Source organism: Scardinius erythrophthalmus (genome assembly GCF_964197995.2).
Source record: "Scardinius erythrophthalmus genome assembly, chromosome: 23".
Taxonomy (NCBI): domain Eukaryota; kingdom Metazoa; phylum Chordata; class Actinopteri; order Cypriniformes; family Leuciscidae; genus Scardinius; species Scardinius erythrophthalmus.
This window is the reverse complement of record NC_138243.1, coordinates 24,616,754-24,638,707: the sequence shown is the minus strand read 5'-3', so window position 1 is coordinate 24,638,707 and position 21,954 is coordinate 24,616,754. Positions and strand designations below refer to the sequence as shown.

General features: G+C 36.4%; 1 protein-coding gene across 1 annotated transcript in view; it reads right to left on the bottom strand.

The window, feature by feature from the left end:
* kirrel3a (kirre like nephrin family adhesion molecule 3a) overlaps positions 1 to 1,257 on the bottom strand; it is a 131,825-nt gene extending 130,568 nt beyond the window's left edge. The window contains exon 1 of the mRNA XM_081354032.1: positions 899 to 1,257. Within this exon, the coding sequence (XP_081210158.1) occupies positions 899 to 950 (52 nt within the window). The 5' untranslated portion in view covers positions 951 to 1,257. The remainder of the gene's footprint in view (positions 1 to 898) is intronic.
* Positions 1,258 to 21,954: the final 20,697 nt, after the last annotated feature.

Here is a 21,954-nt window from a genome sequence, read left to right as displayed (position 1 = left end):
AATGAGTTTTAGGCTGTGATCTCTGCTGTTATCTACTTCAAAAGTTTAAAACACCAAGGAAGATGGACAAATAGTTCAAAATCGATGCTATAACCTCAACAAAAACACTCAAACTTCTACACATACACTATCTCTTGTATTTTTAGAGCAAAATATTTGACAATTGAAAATGTGCAGTGTGCGAAATATACAGTCAATTTTGGGGAGGGGTCAAAATCTGAATTTTGACTTAAAAATTAAACAATTAAGTTACAGTTTTTAAGAAAAGTTATTTTGCTAATAATTACATCACCATTATTTTATCAGTAAAAACGCTCCGGCAGTCTATGGTGAGCTGCTCAGCCAAAAGCCATGTTCACGAACATTTATCGCCATGTGAAAATATGAGCTCAGACTTACCAAATTTATAAATCGTGTGAAAACGTATCTTTTAAGACCCCGACTTTTTGTTCTGACTCCCTTTGGAAGGGTGCAACTCTCAATTAGTGAGGTCCCCCCAAACTTCGCACACTGGTAATTTAAGGCAGGGGTACTGATCATATTCATTTCTAAAGCAAGTTATAATGAGCGCTACACACGAAATCTGAAAAAAGCTGCAAAGTGAATAGGCTACTAGACCGATAAGAACAACGATTGTGATTGCCATATTCGTAACACAACCGATGCGCGCAAACATGGTCAGTCCAAACCTAAAACAAGAGACGGGAACTGCTAACCACCACAAACAAATAGGCTACCTCAGAAATCCTACAAGACAGGTCGAATTTCAAATCATAAGAAGATTTTACAAGAACGAAATCCAGTAATTATGTAGGCAGCGCACTTTTCGCTGCGTATAAAGTAGCTGAGAGGTGAATATGATGCGTAGAGTATCTGTAAAAAAACTCCGTTCACTTACCGAACCCGAGCAGCCCGGAGATCAGCAGCAGCAGGAGCATCCAGGAGCGCATCGCTGGAGTCGATGAGGATGTCTTCAGTAATGTGATGGTTACTGAGGCAATGATGCGCGCTCACTGCAGTCCTTCAAAGTTAGGAGCGCTGATTTCTAACAAAAGGTCGGTCTACTCTTTGTGGAGGATCTTTCCTGCTTCTTTCTACGCTCTTTCTTTTGTATTAAACTGATGAAAGTGTTAAATGCAGCCTATAGTCACTGCTCTCAACCCTCACGTGCGTTCTCTCACTCTGCCGCTCAGAGCACATCAGTGCCCGGCTCACTCCCAGTTAGCTCCAACTCTCTCACTCTCTCCATCACTCAGTGGCGGATGAGGCAGCCGTGGAGAAGAGAGCACTGAACGGCTTCGCTCCTCCTTCCCCCGTCTCCTCCTCCCAGCTCCTTTAGCAGAGAGTCTGACACAAGCAAGCAGCACACAATATGAAATAACGAATTAAATTATCGCTATTCTCAGTTTGGGAAAAGAGAGCTGGATGGTTTTAGAACAACGTCGTCAAAACGCCGCGCCAAACTGAAGCATGTTCTGCGGTAGAAATTTTCGTTTTGGCCCAATTTGGGTTTCAATGACTTTCTTACCACAGAGCTATGGAGTGTTCAGGGACTAGACATTAAAACATAGTATTAAAACAAACCTACTAACTGCAAAATAATTTGAACTAACCAGAGTTATTCGCCTTCACGACCGTTATGATTTTAAATTGTCCTCGTGAGACCTGCTGACGTGCTGAGTTGTAAAAAGGAGGGAAAACCTAACTTCAAAATAGAGTTGGGTGAAAAATAACTTTAAGTAGCCTACCCCAAATGACAGTGATTTCCTGTTGGGTTATTTGAAACATTGATGAAACTGATATTTAAAATGAAAATGTAAATTAAATTTTTTTGCGAATATAAAGGCCAAAATATGTTTGCAGTTACATGTTAACAAGGTCATATACTCAGGTATATTTAGGCTAATAAAAAAATAATAATAATAAAAAAAACAAGAGTAACAAAAAATCTAGCTTGTATATTGTTGTGTTACTTTTGACTTACCTGTGTGTTACTTTCGTCCCAACTGACGGGGTCGAAAGTACATGAGCAGTTCAAAGTGAAATTATACTGAAGTCCTTCTACATTTTTACAAAATACTATTTGCTATTGATAGACCATACTTGTGAATGTCTGTCTAAATCATCATCTTTTCAAATTATGTTTTTCTGAAAAATGGTACTTTCGCCCCTGCTCTCCCCCTTGCCTGTTAACTTATTGCTGTTACATGTTTCCTACCACATTTACCATTGTGATGACCCAAACTGTAGCATGCAGATGGAAGGGAAAAAACTGAAGAACATGTTCACAAATACAATGATTTTCCATTAAAAATTTTAAAAGTTCATTTTTTTTCATGTTGTTACATGATCTTTCTTACCATATTAACCATTGTGACAGTTCAACTTTACGAAAAAGAAGTTTATTCAAGTGTTCTATTAGTATAGCCTACTTCTTTTAAACTAAAAAATAATAAAGTATACTTTCAGTCAACATTTTATATACTTCTCAAAAATATAATTTATGTACTTCTCAGAAATATACTTAAAATTACACTTAAGTGTAGGCTACTTGACTTATACTGAGAGAAAAGTCCAAGTATATTTGGCCTGTACTTGTACTCAATCTTTTGATCGAGATATACTTAAATGTATAATTAAGTATTCAAAGTATACTTGGCTTGTAATTGTGTTAACTCTTTTGATCGAGTAGCCTATTAAATATACTTTTTTTACATCGTTTTTCTTTTCCCTTACTCTACATCTTATATACTCATGACTGTATCCCAGCTCATGAAAGCAATACTTTTATTAAGTTTGCAGATGACACCACTGTGGTTGGACTTATCCAGAATAAGGATGAGTCCACCTACAGGGATGAAATCCAAAAACTCTCCATCTGGTGCTCCACTAACAACCTGTCTCTCAACACCTCTAACACTAAAGAGGTGGTGATAGACTTCCATAGGAAGAGGACTGACCTTGCCCCGGTCTACATCAAAGGAGACACTGTGGAGAGGGTTAAGGACTTCAAATTCCTGGGGACATACATTTCACAGGACATCACCTGCGCAACCAACACTACAGCCCTTGTGAAGAAGGTTCAGCAGCAGCTGTACTTTCTCAGGTCACTTAACAAAATTAACCTCTCCCAAAAGTTGCTTTTATACTTTTACAACAGTTCTGTCCAAAGTATCATCTCACACGACATTCTAGTGTGGTTTAGTAGCTGCACCACTGCTGACAAAAAGGCGCTGGACATAGTTAGGAAATCAGCATAAAACATAATTCACATACAGCTCCCCTCACTCACTGACATATATCACACCAGATACCGGTAGCACTTCTAGACTTTTGAATAGTTTTTATCCAAATGCTATAAAGCACCTGAACTCATGACCATTTGGATTGCACTGCACTTTAATGACTATGTGTTTTTTTGTTTTGTTTTTGTAAAAAACGTATGTATTCGTTTTTTTATGTGTCGTCACCAGGGGAAGCGCAACTGAAATTTCGTTGTTATATGCAATGACAATAAAGGCAATAATAATAATAATAAAAAGTGGACCAATTTAGTCCCAAGCAGTATTGAAATAGTACACTTACAAGTTTACTACAAGTACACATTGATATTAGTATACTTACAACATAAAGTATACTTAAAATATACTTATTTTTCGTAAGGGAAGCCATGGCGTGTAGACAGAAAAATCATGCAAAGAAAAGGAAAAGAGAAGAACAAGTTCATAACTGCAGTAATTTTGTATTTTAACAAGTATTACAGTACTTTTGATGTATTCATATACAAAACATTAAAGGGATAGTTCACCCAAAAATGAAAATTAGTCCATGATTTACTCGCCCTGAAGCCATCATAGGTGTATATGACATTCTTCTTTCAGACGAATACAATCAGAGTTATATTAAACAATGTCCTGGCTCTTCAAAGCTCTTCAAAGCGCATCCATGATTAAAGTGCTCCACGTGTTTCTCCGTGGGTTAATAAAGGCCTAAAAAGAGTAACACTGTAAGATGTATGATGTAGTATGTAGGAGTAGCGTAAGCTTTGACACCTCTCGCGGTTCAAAAAAACAGGGCTGGGCAACCGCGTTCGTCATTATGTTGTGCATCAAGGGTTAGTCTTTTGCCGTAAATCGATGTGTACGGTCGTCTGCTAGTTATTTTGGTTGATAAAGTTTTAAATATGGTTGTTTTTCGTACACGCATGCATCGCTTCACTTCAGAAGGCCTTTATTAACCCCCAGAGCTGTGTAGCCTACTTTTAACATGGATGGATGCACTTTGATGGACTTCCAAAAAAATATATCCATTCGCTGTGTCCCAATGTGAAGGCTGCATCCTCTGAAGGCCGTATTTGAAGGCCGATTGGCCGTATTTGAAGGGCGATTGCGTCACAGCGGCGCAACGAAGGACGTCAAAGGCTGCATCCTTGGAAGGTCGCATTTGAAGGCCGATTGCATCACCGCGGCGCGATGAAGGCTGTCCCAATTCAATTCTGCATCCTTCGAAGGCCGTATTCGAATACCGGTTGCGTCATCGCGACGTGACGAAGGCTACCCTGATTCAAAAGCGACGCCAAATGCACCCTTCGTTTCCCCGTGAAAGGATGGATACATAAAAGGATCCTAAGCGGCCTATCCTACCCCATAAGTCATTGCGTGCCGGTGGCGACAGCATTTATTATTTAATTTTAAAGGCGGCCGAGACTTGAGTTCGGTGGTGGACAGTAAATTCACATTTAAATGTAAGTATTAGGTTTTATTTACTCAAATAGCTAGCGAAACCAGAGTTAAAGTTTCTTATAAACTCCTTCATCACCATTGCGTGGCTTCATTTGTCAGGTAGTTTGAGGCAAAACTTGTGCTAATATTACTTTAACGACCTATTTGTAATATTTGCACAAGTCTATCTCACTTGTGTATTATAAGAAATATCACTCCCCCTATAAAGCCCACAACAATAAGAAAAGCAGTAGATAAGGCAATGGGGTTTCACTTTTATGTGTTTTTGTAGTGCTGTCATGAAAGCTATGTCTACAAATGTTTTAACCAAATTTGAGTTTCCAGAAATATGATTTCTGAAGTATTTTGTGTGCATGTCTTGATGTGTCATATTTTGTTAACAATGCACTTAAGATTGCACCCCTGTGTTAAGTACCCTTTTCTGCTTTTTTAGAGCAATTCAGGAGGAAAAAAAAATACAAAGTAAGAAAATTAATACACACATCTTTGCTGAAATGTATTGTGCTGTTTTTGTTAACAAGCCATGGTTCATTTGCTCTGCCCTCTGGACAGGTGAGGGTGTGAGTGGGAAACCCACTGCTGAAACTTGGCCCTGGTTTGTCCTCATGGATGAGGTGTTGGGACAGAGGCATTGCACCAACCCCCCTGTCGCCATTGCCTCAATCCCTGAGGACACACCAGGGCCGAGTTCAGCAGTGGGTGCCCACGGTGAGGAGGAGCCTGAAGGCAGCGAGACAAAGGGCAACTACAGAGAGAGGCAGAGGTGAGGAGAGTAAGGAGAGGATGGACAGGCTGATTTCTCTTCTTGAGAGAATGATTGAAAAATATATATTTTTTTCTACTTTTTTCACTTTTATTTTTTAAGAGGAAAGAAAAAATCTGTACATTATTTTTATGCAACTTTAAATTTGTAAATAAAAGAGAATGAATTGTTCTGGACATTGTTTATTTTTGTAATGAATGACAGTCATAATTTCTACATGAAACCAATTCTTCTATACTTTTTTTTTTCAAATAAAATTGGTAAATGAAAATCATTTGTTCTATGGGCTACATTAAAGTACTTTTTCCAACTATTAACAACATACATTAAAAATATCAAAATCAACATAAACATTTAAATTTACAGTACATAAAATAAGAAAAAAATGATGTAGACTTTTATTGAGCTGAGCAGGGAGACCCTGGTGGTGCTGCTGGACTGGGATGGGCTCCACAATAGAGACCCTGGTAAGGCCTCCTGCTGGTGGGACATCATCTGGGATGGTCTCCAGAGTGTTTGAGTGCCTATGCGAGTTATTTTATTTTCATATATCATTACAATATTTATGTAAGTTAACACCCAATACTTGAACAGTTTAAAGTGTAATCTGCTAGTTCAGGACGCAGCCTCTGAATTGGGACGCAGTAAACCAGCTTAATTTAGCTTGCCATGGCTTTGGCTAAGCCGAAAATACATGATCCGGCAGCGCCGGGGCTGAAACATCCTCACCATGTCCTCCAGTAAAATATAAAACATAAAAATGACAATAGCCAATTCTGGCTCCATAGCGGTTTACTCAATTATATCAAAAGAATTATCAGGTTGGCAGCTGTCCTCTTGCACCGTTGCTTGGCGTCAGGAGCGGTAATCGTGAACACCTGGTTGCGCAATTAGGAAATCCTACAAAGGCTACATGATGTTGATCCTTAAAGTCTGCGGCCTTCGAAGGATGCAGCCTTCACATTGGGACACAGCTACTCACTCCCATTATACAGCTTGGAATAGCCAGGACATTTTTTTATATAACTTTAATTGAATTCGTCTGAAAGAAGAATGTCGTGCACATCAGCGTGAGTAACTCGTAGGCTAATATTCACTATATATATCCCTTTAAGACTGAACTTACCTTTTTTGCTGTCACATGATCTTTCTTACCCATTTACCATTGTGACCTCAAACCATGGTATGTTGACAGAAAGAGTAATGCAAAGAAAGAGATTTTTCTGCTACTCTGTTAAATATATAGTATGGGATGTTTTGTCAAAAATAAAGTAGATATATTGAATTATCAACTAAGATGTTATTATAGTGTTTGTTTCAATTCAAACTATCCTTAACTTTGAAATAAGTATGATAAAATGTATGCTTTTTACAAAGAAAGATTATACTTGAAATATTGTTAAAATTGTAATTGTTGTTGATTTACATGTGAAAACTATTTAATAAAATAGCAATAAATATATTTACAAGGTAGATTTAAACAAAATCTTAATAGGTCAATATAAGCCTTCTCATTAAATTATTTATTATTGTGTTTTATTAGTGACAAATTTGGGGAGAGAATAAATATTCCAAAACTTTCTTAAAATACAGTATGAGAATTAACTGCACAATTACTAGAAATGTTTAACTTGGATATTATACAATAACAAAACAAAAAGTGTCTTACAAAGTTTAAATCAATGTATTGTTTTATGTGAACCGAGTAGGCAGGATGATTTTCACATCACTTTGACGCAAAAACTCTAGGCAACAACATCCACCTCCGTTTTTCAATAACCATGCATAAACATTATTCTCTCAAAAAATACATCTCAAGGACTCCAAAAACACCTTAGACCCCTAAGGGTTAAAACAAGTTAATACAATTTTTGTGATTATTTATATACAAAACATTCAGACTGAACTGACCTTTTGTTAGTGTCATTTAACGTATCTTACCACGTCATTGTGGCAGATCAAACCATGGCATGTAGTTGGAAAGAGTGATAAACATGTTCAGAAATGCAGTGATTTTCTAGAAAAAAAAATTTATGCTGGATTTATTTAAGGAAACGATGGTCTTCAGTACTTTGGATGCCATTTTATTTTCATCTGACCTCCATGTAATAGTTAAAACAGTAGTGTTTAGGTCTTCTGTTTAGCACTGCTTTGTGTACAACCATTACCAAGGAAACAGCTCTACTTCTTTTTCATAAACCCCACCTAGTGTCAAGAGCATTGAACATTTTCATTCAGCCTGTCTCCCATTGTTGTTCTGGTCTGTGTTTCCCAAAAGCAAGTTAAAAACAAGACAAGAAAGCACGTGGCCGATGATGATAAACATGAACTGTGTGCTACATAGAACATGACAACACAAGAACGCCTGGCCAATGAAAACATAAACCAGGCACTCTACAAAAAACACGAGACAAGAGTGCACGGCGAGTGAATAAACACTCAACCCATGCGCTCAAAACAACAGATAAAACATGGAGCATGAATATTCAAACCCTGACACTCAACTGAAACCGAACTAGACATAAGTGCCGGAATCCGAACACCACGCTCCATGCGTAATATCACATTTTACCAATACCATGCAATACTGATAACCTTGTGAAATTTTCATACCGTTCCATCTGTAATATAAGTTACCAATAACTGCAGCTCAAGATACCGCTGCTTACCATCATGACGGCTCAAATCGTATTAAAATATTTATGCCGAAGTTAATACAGGTTTTTGATGTTTTAATGTTTGATATTTCTTACCATGTTTGCCACTGTGATGGATTAAAAGTCATGTAGTTGACAAAAGTCATGCAAAGAAAAAAAAAAACAGAAGATCACGTGAACAGTGATTTTTCACTTTAAAATAAGTTAATACCATTTTTGTGATGGAATAATCTACAAAAATTTCAGATTGGATTTACCTTTTGTTTGTTTATGTCAGGTAAACTTTCTAATTAAATCATTGTGGCAGAATAAATCATGGCATGTAGTTAGAGAGAGTCATGCGAAGAAATAAATAGAAGAACATCAGAAATACACAAACGGGTATAAAGCACATTCCCAACTTAGGGTCATTTTCACTCGGCTTCAATAAAAACTAATTACTGCAAAACAAAGAACTGAAAAACGTAGGACTGAAAATAATCTAACTAGTAAAAAAACATGGAAAGTTAAGGCACTAATCTGTCCCACTTGTATTCTTGCTGGTTTGTTAACATTAAGAAAACCCTTACTGAAGAAAAACTAGTTAAAAGTAACCCAACTATGGAAAGATGGAGCAGCTTGTATAGAATCTCTTTAGACAAAGTAAAGAGCTTCTACAAGTCTTTTGTAGATGGTCTACAATTTTTTTAATTGCTGTCAGACTTCAATAAAGCACAACACTTTTTTTCTTACTGTATTTCAGGTTTTATAATGTCAGCTGCAAATTCTGTAACTAAACAAAATGACAGAACATGTGTTAGCTATCGATTGTATACAAATACAACATTGCCCGGGGGCATTGTGTATTCCCCACAAACACTCTGGATTCGTCTTTCCTTTTTGAAATCAAATCGTCTGACTGACAGAATGTAGGTTGTGCTACCTACCTCCTGTCAGGACGTATCAATAAAACTAGCAGAAACCGCTGCTGAAAGCTTATATCTTCTCTCAGTTCTTTGTCAACTCATTATAGTTGTGCTACTTTTCTTTCTATATCTCACTGGTTCACTTTCTAGGTCTTTTTTATGCGTTTTTAAAACTCTGACAGTCATATCGGACAACTGATGATAAAAGCATTGCTTTCACTTGTTTTAACTCCCTTCCACCGGTCTTTCTTTTCATTAACATACCCGTTTCCACACTGCTGTTAATTAAAAACCTCTGGACTGGGCTAATGGTCATCTGAAGCTCAATTAACAGCCTAGATTAAGCTATTTGCTTCTCTTAAATGAACATGCTGAATATTTGAGTCGAGCCATGACTTAAATAGAATAATATATAGGCAGGTCCTTCCCAAATGCCAACATTATCCCTAACTCTATGCCTCTATAAAACTACACTGAGATCATTTTGAAGCAAAAACAACCATTTGATGAGGTATACTTTCATATATGGGTCTTAGTGACATCATTCGTACCAAAAGTCCCCTCAATCTGACTTTACTTTAAATGAACGAGCTCCCATCAAACACAAACTCATCTCTTTTTCTGCTTCATTTACTTGCTGTCATTCTGTGGAAACTGGTGCATTAGACGTCTGTTGTGACAGACTGTATGTGACTATGTTCATCTCTGACTGTGTCTAAATCTCAGTTTAATAACCATGTCATCATGACATACTACGTTTGTTATGGTTTTATCCTCAGTGAGTGTGTCATAATTTTTGCAACATAATGTAGGCTTACAAGCTAATGAATTTCTGAACATCATTATCACAACATAGTAAGTAGACACAGACTTTCTTATTTAGTATTGTAAGTTCCAAAAAATGCATAGTATATATATGTTCACCGCTTTATCACTGTTCATCATTAACAGTACTTAAAATGCATCACCAACATTCACAGTTAAAGGCTAAATGAAATAATGTTCACAATTTGACATATTTCCGAGTGAAACAAGCGTTTATGAAAAAAATGAGGGTTGGACATGATTTCATCCATAGGGAATTGATTGGATAGTGAAAAGTGGCCTTATAGAACAGAATGGAGATGTTTGGTTGGAAGAAAGGGTCAAAAAAATGATTCAATCAAAATCATTGTTTCTGCCTTAAATTAATATATTGTTTAAATGAATCCATTATTAGCTAACTGTGTGATTTATATGTGCATTTCTGAAATGCATAACTTGGACACAGTCACCTCTGATAACAGATCAGATCACTCTAAACTATAATACATGCATTTTCTGTGAAGCTGCTTTGAAACAATAGGTTATGTATTGTGAAAAGCGCTATAAAAATAAGTGTGAATTACATTTAATTGAATTAAAAAAGTACAAGAGATCGGTGACGTCAACCTAAAGAGGAAAGTTGTTTCGGAACATAGCATTTTTAAGAAAGATTATAAAGACGAGCAGTTTTAGTCTTTGAAAAAAAATGTGCCATGAATCATACTGATAAGACCAGGAATGTGTCACGTTTAAAGTCCAAAGATGATGAAGATGAAGGCAGGTTAAGACTTTCAAAATAGTAACAGGGTTTATTAACAAAAGCGAACAACTCAAGAAAGAGTGTGCAAACACCAGACAGAAAGAAATGAGGAACTTAAATACTCAATGATAACGAACTCAATAATGATCAGCTGTGATAATTAAATTAATCTCCATGGTAACTGACAGAAAAACTAGAACATGGGAAACACAAAACACACGATAAAGACCATGAAAAGTCCATGGAAGTCCAACCAACTGAACATAATCGTGACAGAATGTGTTTTAATAAATTAATAGGTTCAGTTTCTATTTTATGTTGGCTTTAATAAGTTGTATTTTGGATTGCTTCTCACTTTTGAGTATGCTGTATCCAATTTCATTTCAGAAGGGTGAATAAACAGTTTCGGCTTTTAAAAATCAAAGAGTTTTATGGTTTAATGTGACATCCTTTGAACATCTCAACAAAAGACTGCCTGAACCTTAACCTCAGCTTTTTCATTGGTATTTTTAGACATCAGTCACTCTTAGTCTCAATTATCAAGTGACTCTATGAATAGAAACTAATCAAACATACTCATTTCACTCATTTTTATTTGGAGCTTTTTTGGCCTTCTGTGTCAAGTGATGAATTTTCAAGTATGCAGAAAGAAAATGTTTCATTGCAGTCAGGGAAACTGGGTTTTTGTATACACACTATATCAATTTCTGCCTAAAAGTAACAAGATACTGAATATGAAATATGAGGCTTCAGCAAGTGTTTCTAAAAATCATTAAACACCTTTGACTCGTGTTTAGGTTGCTAGGCAGAAGACTATAAATGTTCTTACTGTGCCATCTGACATTGCAAATGCATCAATTGAAGGTGACATGGAACATCTGCCTAAAAAATATGCATAAAACATAAAAAGCACTGATAAAAGCTTTAAGATACCCATGTTATTCATAGCTTTAGTTTTAGTTACTGTGGCCAAAACTGGTCTAAATTATCTTCCTAACCCACCCCATTCCTCCAGAACATAGACCTTTCCACAGAGGGTGACAGATATAACTATTTCAGAATGATGTGGACTGACATTATATTGAATAATTGAACAGATTTTGAATATAACTTTATCCTCCATTGGCTCATGTACTTTACTCGTCTCATTTTCTGCACTTTATTTATTTAGCAGTTCGATATTCATAAATATGTATTGAATTGCCACTGTGTACGCATGGAACAATATCAAACAAATGTTCATCAGTTGGAGAAATTTAGATCTCTTGAGCCTGTCTTTATGGGACCTGAAATCCTCGCAATCGATGAACAACTTGCTCAGTTCTTACACGGGTCGTCCGGGAAGATGACATGAAGAAAGAAGCCACAGAAAAAAAAAACTGTTTATCTGTTGTTTTAAACTGAAAAATATTTTCAGGTCAAAGTACTTAAAATGCCAAAGAAGTTCATATTTTCCAGTTAGTTGTGTTTGCATACGAATTCAATTATGTAAACAGCTCGTAGGCTTACTTCTGTAAAACAACGACAGCATAATTTATGTAAGCAGAGGTTTTAGGAGGTTGCAGTGCCAAGTGCTCGTGAATGATAATCAGCTGGTTTTATGGTTCATTTTAGATCCCGACGGAATATGTGTGGCCGGATCCATCATACAGAGAGAATCGTGATTCAGATCTCTATAATCCTCATGAACAGCGTCCTTTTGTTTGATATTTAGCGTAGAATATTACTAGGTCTGTCAATTTAACATGTTCATTTTATACTATTATTTAAACCTGAATAATGTGATTAAAACCCATTTATTCAAGCCTCCTGACCAGTACCTCAACACTTTAAAACATAAGTTGCAACACAAGAACCACAATGCTTGACGAATCTTTGTAGTTCTTACTTCAGTTAACAGTTATGTTACAAAACACAGCTGTTTCAAAATTCATATCTGACATATAACTGTGAGTCATGTTTTAGAACAAAACGGGAAAGTTTTTGGTTTTACTAAAACTGCTATTGTTAAAATTGATTATAAATTCCCAAGGCAAACTATTTGTATAAAAGCTTGTTTCCACCTCGGAGAGAAAAAAAAATCAGAAAGAAAATTGGGTAACACTTTATTTTACAGTGTCATTGTTACACGTTACATGTAGCTACTGTAGTAATAACTGTAAATTATGCAAAATTACATATAACAAAGCCTAAGCCAAACCTAATCCTAACCCTATAGTAAGTATAGCCTACATTATTTTACTTAGTACTTAAATGCATAATTACACTGTAACACGGACACCTTAAAATAAAGTGTAATTGAAAATTGTGAGAAAGTTTAAAATAAGAAATAGTCACACTAAGTTATTAACTCACAATTGTGACATCGCAACAAAAATCCCCAATTACGAGAAATAATTTTGCAACTAAGAGAATAAAAATGGACAATTCTTGATTCTTATGGAATATTGCAGTGTTTATTATAAATTATTGATCCATGCACATCATTATTTTTTTTTTAAATTCAGGAATCTTTAATCAAAATAACTTCCCCACCAAAGCAAACCTCAGCAAACCACACAACAATCCAACGATCAAATCAATTAACGATGGGCAAAATCAAGTCCCGTCCGACATTTTTTTTTATCTCTTTCACTCAGATATTAGTCACAACAGGGAAGAAAACACTATCGCACTTCAATTTCATGCCGAAATGAAGTCACATTATGAGATATAAAGTCGCAATTATGAGGAAAAATACAAGTTATTGCGTTCAAAGACAAATTAACGTAGCTGTTGACCATTTTCACCTTGATACGGCATCGTAAAGGCACACTATGCAAGATTTGTACCTATGTATAATAGCTCCAAAATCATTTTGATGGGGGGGGGGGGTTTGACGCCGCTCGCAAAACCAGCAAAAACCCAATCACGCGAGAATCACGCCTTTACAGCACGACGTCACATACATCAACAACATATGAAGCAGCCTCTATGGAAGACACTAGCACGCATTTCAGACGTGAATCATGGCCGAGTCGTCGAAGAAAACGAAGAAAGCGCGGTCGGAAGAGTGCAGAGACGGCTCTGCGTGAGTGGTATTTACAACAGTAACGTTAAATACAAGTACTCCACAGCGACTCTAGAGGTCGCTGTTTGAGAAAAACGGAAACTGCATAGTGTGCCTTTAAAAATGTGTCTATTTGTTATATAAATCGGCATGAACTTTCTGTCCTGTTTCATTGTGTTTTTCCCTCTTTTTCATGGATGTTTTTGTTCCCATGGTTATTGCTTAAATCACCTCTTGAGAGCCAGCTGTACTGCATATAAAACACCTGCCAAATTCAGATCCAATTTTTGAAAGAGTACTTTTAAAGGTTTATGATCAAAATTTCCTTGAAATATTTCATTCTGAGAGATGAGGCTTTTGACAGGTGTCTTCCTCAATATATCTCTCAGGATGGGCAAATCTCTCGCCATTTGGATCCTGTCAGCTAGAGATAAATAAAATATCAGCGGATGTTTAAAGCGTTGGTAGGCCAGCAGTAATATTTCAGTTGTAGAGTCAAAACAGATGATTGGTGCAGCGTTCACAGAGAAGCGAGGGTGCTGACAGGTCCATGGGAACTGCGGCGGAATGACGACGGCCTTTGTCTTTATTCTGACGGGATATGAAAAAAATGACTGTTGTCATTCCATTGCTTTTTGCAACGTGACACTTTGTATCTGTCAGTGGGCAAAAGAAGTTCTGGACTATGAGGTGGTACCACTCACATATGCAGTAAAGAAGATGCTATAAGAAATATGCTTCTCTATGAAACTTCTTTATGATTGCTGACCAATTGACTTACATTCAGATACAATGATGAAGCCGCGAGTCGCCTTTGTGACAGCAAATTTAATCACGTCGAATGAATAGAATGCTGCCTTGGAATTTCAACCTTGAGCAAATTGGCTATTTAGGTTTTACCCTGACACATCAACCTGGAGAAATCATTTTATAAGTCGTAATAATAATATCATAAAAACAGACTTGAACTACAATATCAGAATATCAGAGTATGCAGTGGGTTTTCACATTGTGAATATAATAATGAAATAATGATCAGATTGTACATATTTTAAGTTAAAGATAGAAATATTTTGTGAAGCCATAGCAACCCAAGTCCTGATTAGAACTGAAGTCAAGCGTGATAATGGAAATCCATGAACACTTCTAATACATTTCCTCTGGGATCAACAAAGTGTCTTCTCTCAAATTTATTTGCCAGTTTATATATATAAAAAAAAGATGCACTCCGTAATTTTTCTTTTGTTAAAATGTTGTTAACACTTTACAATAAAGCTTCATTTCACTACATTAGAAGTATTGTTCAGTATTAGCTACAGTATGTTAAATTTAGTATTTACTAAAACATTTTTAAAATCAAAAAGTTGTCTTTATTAACAGTTAATGCACTATGAACTAATATGAACTAATAAACAATTGTATTAACAAATATGTACAAAGACTAATAAATGCTGTCAAAAAATATATTGCTTATAGTTAGTTCATGTTAGCTAATGCATCAACTTATGTTAACAAATGAGATTATATTGAAATGTGGTAAAGTGGTTTTACATATAAATAAATGGGTAACACTACAACAAGGTCAATGAACTAATAATGAACAATTCATTTGTTCGAGTATTTATTCATCTTTGTTAATGTTAGTTAATACAAATATACAACTGTGCATTGTGCCACATGCATGTTCTGTTTTTATTCAGTTTTCAGTGTGTTGTGTTAGTTAGCTTCTCAGTTTGTTGAATTAGTTCAGTCATCCTTGTTCTCCACCTGTTTGTCTCCATAGCCACTGATTTGATTAGGTTCCTCAGTTCAGATGTGCCTTGTTAATTAGCTCCTTAGTTTTCTGTTTATATAAGCTCCAGTTTGAGTTAGTTCTTTGTCCCGTATTGTCTTAGGGGCTGTTTACACGACACCGTTTTCAACTAAAAACGGAAGACTTTTTATGCGTTTCGGACGTTCATTTACACAACAATGGTGTTTTGGGTGCCTGAAAACGCAAACTTTTGAAAACGGGTTTCAAAGTGCAAGTTTTTGAAAACGTTCTCCGTGACGAAGATGTCATGCAGTGTTTCATCGCCATCTAGTGGCCTGGCAGAAGAATACAGTGTTTTTAGTCGTTTTCACTGATCCGTGAGAATGGGGATCTTTTTGACAATGGTGTTATTTTTACGCGGAAAACTCAAAGGAAAAACTTCTCTGTTTTAAGCGTATCGTTGTCGTGTAAACTTACCCTTAGTTCTTTGTCCTGTATTGTCTTTTATGTAGAGGGTTCAAGATATTTTGATTCTCCTGTTATCTCCTGACTTTGTATCAGCTTATTTGTTGGGACTAGAACACACCAGAACCGTGACCCATTGTTAGTTCATGTTAGCTCAGGCCCAATAAAGCTATTCAATGACACACACACTCTTATCACATTTATATCCACAGAAAAAGAACAAAGAGTGTTGCTTTCATTTTAATATATTTATTACTTGTCATGCCGCTTCATATGATGATATTCACATTCAGACTCCAGTGCCTTTTGTCGTGCATACGACTCCATGGAGCATCTGCAGAGCTCGTGGATGGAAGCACAAAGACTTCATGTTCAAGTGGATTCAGCGCATTGTGACACTTAAATTAGTCTTCCATCCACCCCTGCACTAAAAGTGCAATTGTGAGTGCCGTGGGTACAAGGCAAGTCATTAAAACTTCTTTTAAATGTGTAAGGTTTACTCAAGGCTGCTGATCAAGAATCGTGGCCTTGACAGGCAGTCTGAGGTGTAATCAGCGCTTCTACGAACTAAAGCAGTAAGGAAAATGAAGTCTAATTGCAAAACAACCATCAGGCTCCATGTAGAGGAGCAAAAGTCCAGTGCCCTCATGCCACACTCTTCTTCCGAATGGATTAGAAGTTCAAACTTGGATCAGTCTCTGGTTTTTCACTTCTTGGCAGCATCAAATATCAACATCCCTCGATTTGTTTACCTCCAATCTTTTATGTAGCTTTTAAAAGACCTCCACAGTGTATTTGAAGAAGTCACTGCATTCTCTACAGTGGATCTCTGCAAGCTCAACTCAGCTTTGATGTTCTAACGTCTCTCTTTTCAAATCCACAGGAGGTCTGTCAGTGCTTGACAATGCAGACCAGGAGGGTAAAATTCCCCATTGTGCAGGTGAGATGCTATTCGGTAATGAAACAGACTGCCTCAGAGCATGCACACGAGCATCTATCATCACTCTGAACTCTCCAAAAACAATCTAACAGGCCCTCCGGGCTAAATGACACGTGGTACACTGTAATGTCATCATTAATAAAAGAGCAAGTTGTCCTAATTAAACATTACTTGAAATGCCACATTTCCTTGAACCTCTCTGGCTAAAAAACAAATCACAAGTTTAAGCTTCTAAGTGTTCAATTACGAAATACCACAACTCTTTCTTTGATTGGACTCCCTTCTTGAATCCATATGTTTTTACTGCAGCTAATTAGACGGAATGATAAATCCTTAATAAAGCTAAGGCTTAACGATGAACTTCATACTGAGCGTTGTAGCTATAGGGAGAACCTCCCTAAGCCCTTGTATTTGAATTTATTTTAAAGCATGGGAAATTACAATGCAAGACATGACATATATTTGTAGGCCAACCCTTAAGTTGGCATCATCCTGGATCCCTTGACAAAAACACAATAGGATTTTTCCATTAGCTTTTGGGGTATTGCAGAAAAAAAGTTGCATGACTTCAACATCACCACCATTAAGCTTCCTTAATAGTCTTTTTTTTTATTTATTCCCTGAAATTTTGAGTTTGAATAGTTTTCAAAAGAGCAATTATAAACATAATAAGATTATAAAAGAGGACTAGTGAATAGATCATTTACCTGTTTACCTTCAGGCGGCCAGGGCGGAGCAGACGGTTCAGGGAGACCAGGTGGACCTGGCGGTTCAGGGCTACAGGGCGGACCAGACAGTTCAGGAGACCATGGCAGCACAGCCTCCATGGTCCTCTTAAGGGACCTCCTTTTTTTCCGGTGTGATAAAGTGAACTGGAAAAAACGCCCCACGCCGAATGGACTAAATGGACAGCTGTCCACAGAGTAAGTGATTATTTTTAAACATGACACATGTATAGTAAACTGCTTGTAGCCTTCTCCTCATAGTAGTTATACTAAAACTCCTGAGTCAAAAGAACCAGGCTAACTCGGTGAGAGAAATAGCTAACTTAGCCCTCAGTCATTTCATTTTACAGGTAACGATAACAGCGATTTTTATTTTAGTTTGGTTGTTCATGCTAAACAGGTTGAATTCAACATGAGGTTATACTAGATGAGGCTAACGTTTTTTGAACCATAGTCTATATACAGCTTCTCAGCATCTTACAACCGAATAAAGACACAGATTAACATAAGGAAGAGTAATAAAAGACAACTTACATGTGCACTTTGTTCTGCCTGTGCTTTGAAAATAGATGGGATGGGACAGCCATATGTTTCAGACGTAGTACTGTCTTTCTGGGCCCATATTCCATTTTTTCAAAGTAACTTAGTCCTCCGGTGCAAAATGCTCTTCGCAAACACGATACTGTTTGATTTAATAGAGAGGCGTTGAAGTACAGATATCCAGAGCTGCTAGCCATTTATTTCTCAGTTCCACATTCGATGGAATTCTGTGAAACATTACATTCGTGTATGTCCTTTGCTTGTTCTCACAACCTTTTGCTACGCAGGTAATTACCATTTTTGCTGTAACTGTAGCTGTAACTTCTCAAAAAAAAACAATCCAAAAGCGAAGACACTCGGTGCAGGTCACGCGTGTTGTTCTTCTTCTTCTGTGTTACTCGTTGCAATGCACACCGGTATGTTGACGGAAGTCATGGGATTTCATGTGTTGCGTGATATCTCTGCAGTAGCAGTGCTTCGCCTAAGTAGCTGTACTTCGCCTGTGTTTCCCCCTAATATAGTCCCAAGTCGATATCTGCCTAGGAAATCGCCTAGTGTTAATCTGCATTGCTATTTGTACTCGGTGTGAATACGCAGGCCACAAGAAGTAATTACGTGGGTTTTGTGTTATTTTTTTTTTGATCACTTTTACTCAGGACATGCTAGCTGGCAACAAAGGATTCCATTCATTGTGCTAAGCTAAGCTAGTGCGACCCTGTCAAACTAAAACAATGCATGCACTGAGACAAAAATGCATTTACCCACCTATCTAAATGTATGAAAGAATGTGAATAAGCCCTATTTCAAAAAACGGTGGAGTGTTCCTTTAAAGCTTCCTACAACAATACATAATTTACAGGGCTCAATAGCTGGTTTCAGTCATGGTTAGCATTCCCTTGGTCATAAAAGTTTTGCTCCACACCAACAATCTTAAAGGGATAGTTTACCCAAAAATATAAAATCTGTCATCACTGACCAGGCGGTTGACAGTAGCACTGACTTTCATAGTATGGGGAAAAAAATACCATGGAAGTCACTGGGGACCAGAAACTGTTTGATTACCAACATTCTTCAAAATATATTCTTTTGTGTTTAGCAGAAGAAAGAAACGCATACAGGTTTAGAACAACATGAGTGTATGTAAATGATGACAGCATTTTCATTTTGGGGTGAACTATAATGCACACATAAATATCAGGGATCTCGTTTAGATCATGTCCGACTCAAATGATGATGGTATAATTAATACAATGATTATAATTTAAATAAAAAGAGCCAATGAGATTACTGAGTAGAAACTATTAAGGGGTGAAGTTACATTTATGACAAGACAGCATTAGATGGACTTAAACACATTTTAAAACATGTAAAAAAAAAAAAAAAAAAGAAATGTTGCTTCAACTTAAAGTTTAGTCAACTTGAAATTGTTTAATTTTAGTTTGTATAATTGATATAAAAATGTATTGAATTTTAAAATGTCAATGTAATTTACTCAAGACATGTTCCTCGATCAGCATCCTTGCTGGTCGAGTCAACATTCAAGCTATAAATGTCAATTCTGACAGTACAATTGAGCTTTTTTCACATTTTGTGTACTGTTAATGACGGGAAATGCCACTCATTTAACTGCTTTATGAAGTGATAGGTTTGTGCTACTAAACTACACTATACATCATTCTCTGCAGAAGCTAATTCAAAAATAAAGCATCAAATACACACTTAGTGTGCATCCTTTGCTCTTTATTTTGTTGCACTACTGTTGAAATCACTATTGGTGCTGCTTACAATTTCCAAACTCAACCTGAAAGCATCATTAGAGCTTGAGGAATGTTCTTATCAACCCATAATTTCCCTCAGATTTAAGGGTTTAAGGTTAGAGTTAGGATCTGGCCTATGATTGGTTTATAAAAAATGCTGTTGCAGAATCAATAAAGGCCGTTAATGCAGGAACATATCCTATTTGGCTAAATCACATTGTGTGCAAACTGCATGATTGCACAGTGGACAGAAAGAAACATGGTTTTCAGAGGAAGACGTGCGGCAATCCATGAAATGGACTGTGCTAGAGATGAATCAAATAAGGAAACAAATGAACTGACGCGGTATCTGGAGTTTATGAGTAAATTTATGAGCCGTGCAGTTCCACCGTTTGAATTTTTTATTAGTTTTGCCCAGGCATTTATTTTTATTAGTTTTGCTCGGGCTTTAGCTCTCACGTCATTTTGAATATAATACAATGCATACATAAAATCTCAAAAGACCGCCAAAACTAGCCCCAGCAAAAACACATTCCTCTTCCTCATGCACATATTGCTTCTTATTTTTTACAATAAAATAATTGGTAATGAATCATGCTCACATTTTTTGCCCATGCCTTGGGCATAAATACAGCTATGTTTCAGCAAAAGTGTTCTATTCAAAGCAGAATGTGTTTCTTTCAGCGTACAAAAGCCGACACAATTCACAAATGACTGATTTGATCACTGACATTTGTTTAGATCCCAGATACATCAGAATGCTTCAAAGACAAGCTCACTCAATAAAACATTTATGAATCGCACAATTTGTTAATTGCAGAAAGGCTGGTTAAGTATGGGTTTGTATTTTACGTGTGGATTACCCACAAGGGACTTCCAACTCCTCTGCCTTCTTCCTGATGCTTAAAAGATATTGATTGTTCCTCGGAGCACAATCTGTCTAACCAGCAAACAATCTCGCTGCACTACAGAGAATTTCCCTGTCACTGCAGACACAGAGATGCATTAACGTTACAAAGTTTTAGAGCAAAATGGAGGGTTAGGGTGAGTTTTAAAGACTCATCTAATCCTCATCTTCATCATCATCTAAAAAGCTAAAAAAGCATTCATTCATCTATCAGGCTGAAAATGTACAGCATATGTCTGCATAAACAGTCCATTAGATGCCAAAAAAGTCAAATCTGCTGCTTTTGAAGTGCCATCAGTCACAATCAGGCAGATGAGATCATTCATAGCAGTGTCCTGCAGTGTGACATGGTAGACTCTATCCAAAACGCAATATTTCCAAAAACATTCTTCTAATTGTTATAAATATTAGACAGCGAGGATGCACCAATTTTAAAATTCTGCCCGATACCGATAACCCGAAAATACTTTTTTTTTATTTACTATTTTGTCTAAATAAATGAATAAATATGAACATTTGTGATCATTCATAGCAGTGTCCTGAAGTGTGACATGATATACTTCATAAAAAAAGCCAAATTTCAAACAACATTCTTGAATTTTGTTTTAAATATTAGGAATTCACATGCATTACTTCATATTAGGGGTCATATCATATATTTGTTTCCCCTTTTCATGAATTTTTTCTTGCCAAAACAGTGAGGATGCACCGATATTTAAATTCTGAACAATAACCGATAAGCATTATACTGTAAAATTCAATGCTAATTTATTTACTGTATTATACTTTGTCTAAATACATGAATAAATAGAACACACAAAAAAAACACTTAATAATTTAAGTAATTTGAGGCATCACACCGTTGTAATGTACAGTATGAATAAGTACTCATTTTTAGATTGCTAAAAATGACATTTAAGATTAACGTTAAGCGAGTGTTAGATTATACCAAAGGTAAGTCTTGGGTAAATAAAGGAAATGAGCAAACAGAAATAACTATCCATATTAATAATACAGATACATAGAAAAAAAACTCTAATAGAACCAATTTGTGACCCTGGATCACAAAACCAGTCACAAGTCGCACGGGTATATTTGTGGCAAAAGCCAACAATACAGTGTATGGGTCAAAATTGTCCATTTTTCTTTTATGCAAAAAATCATTAGGATATTAAGTAAAGATCATG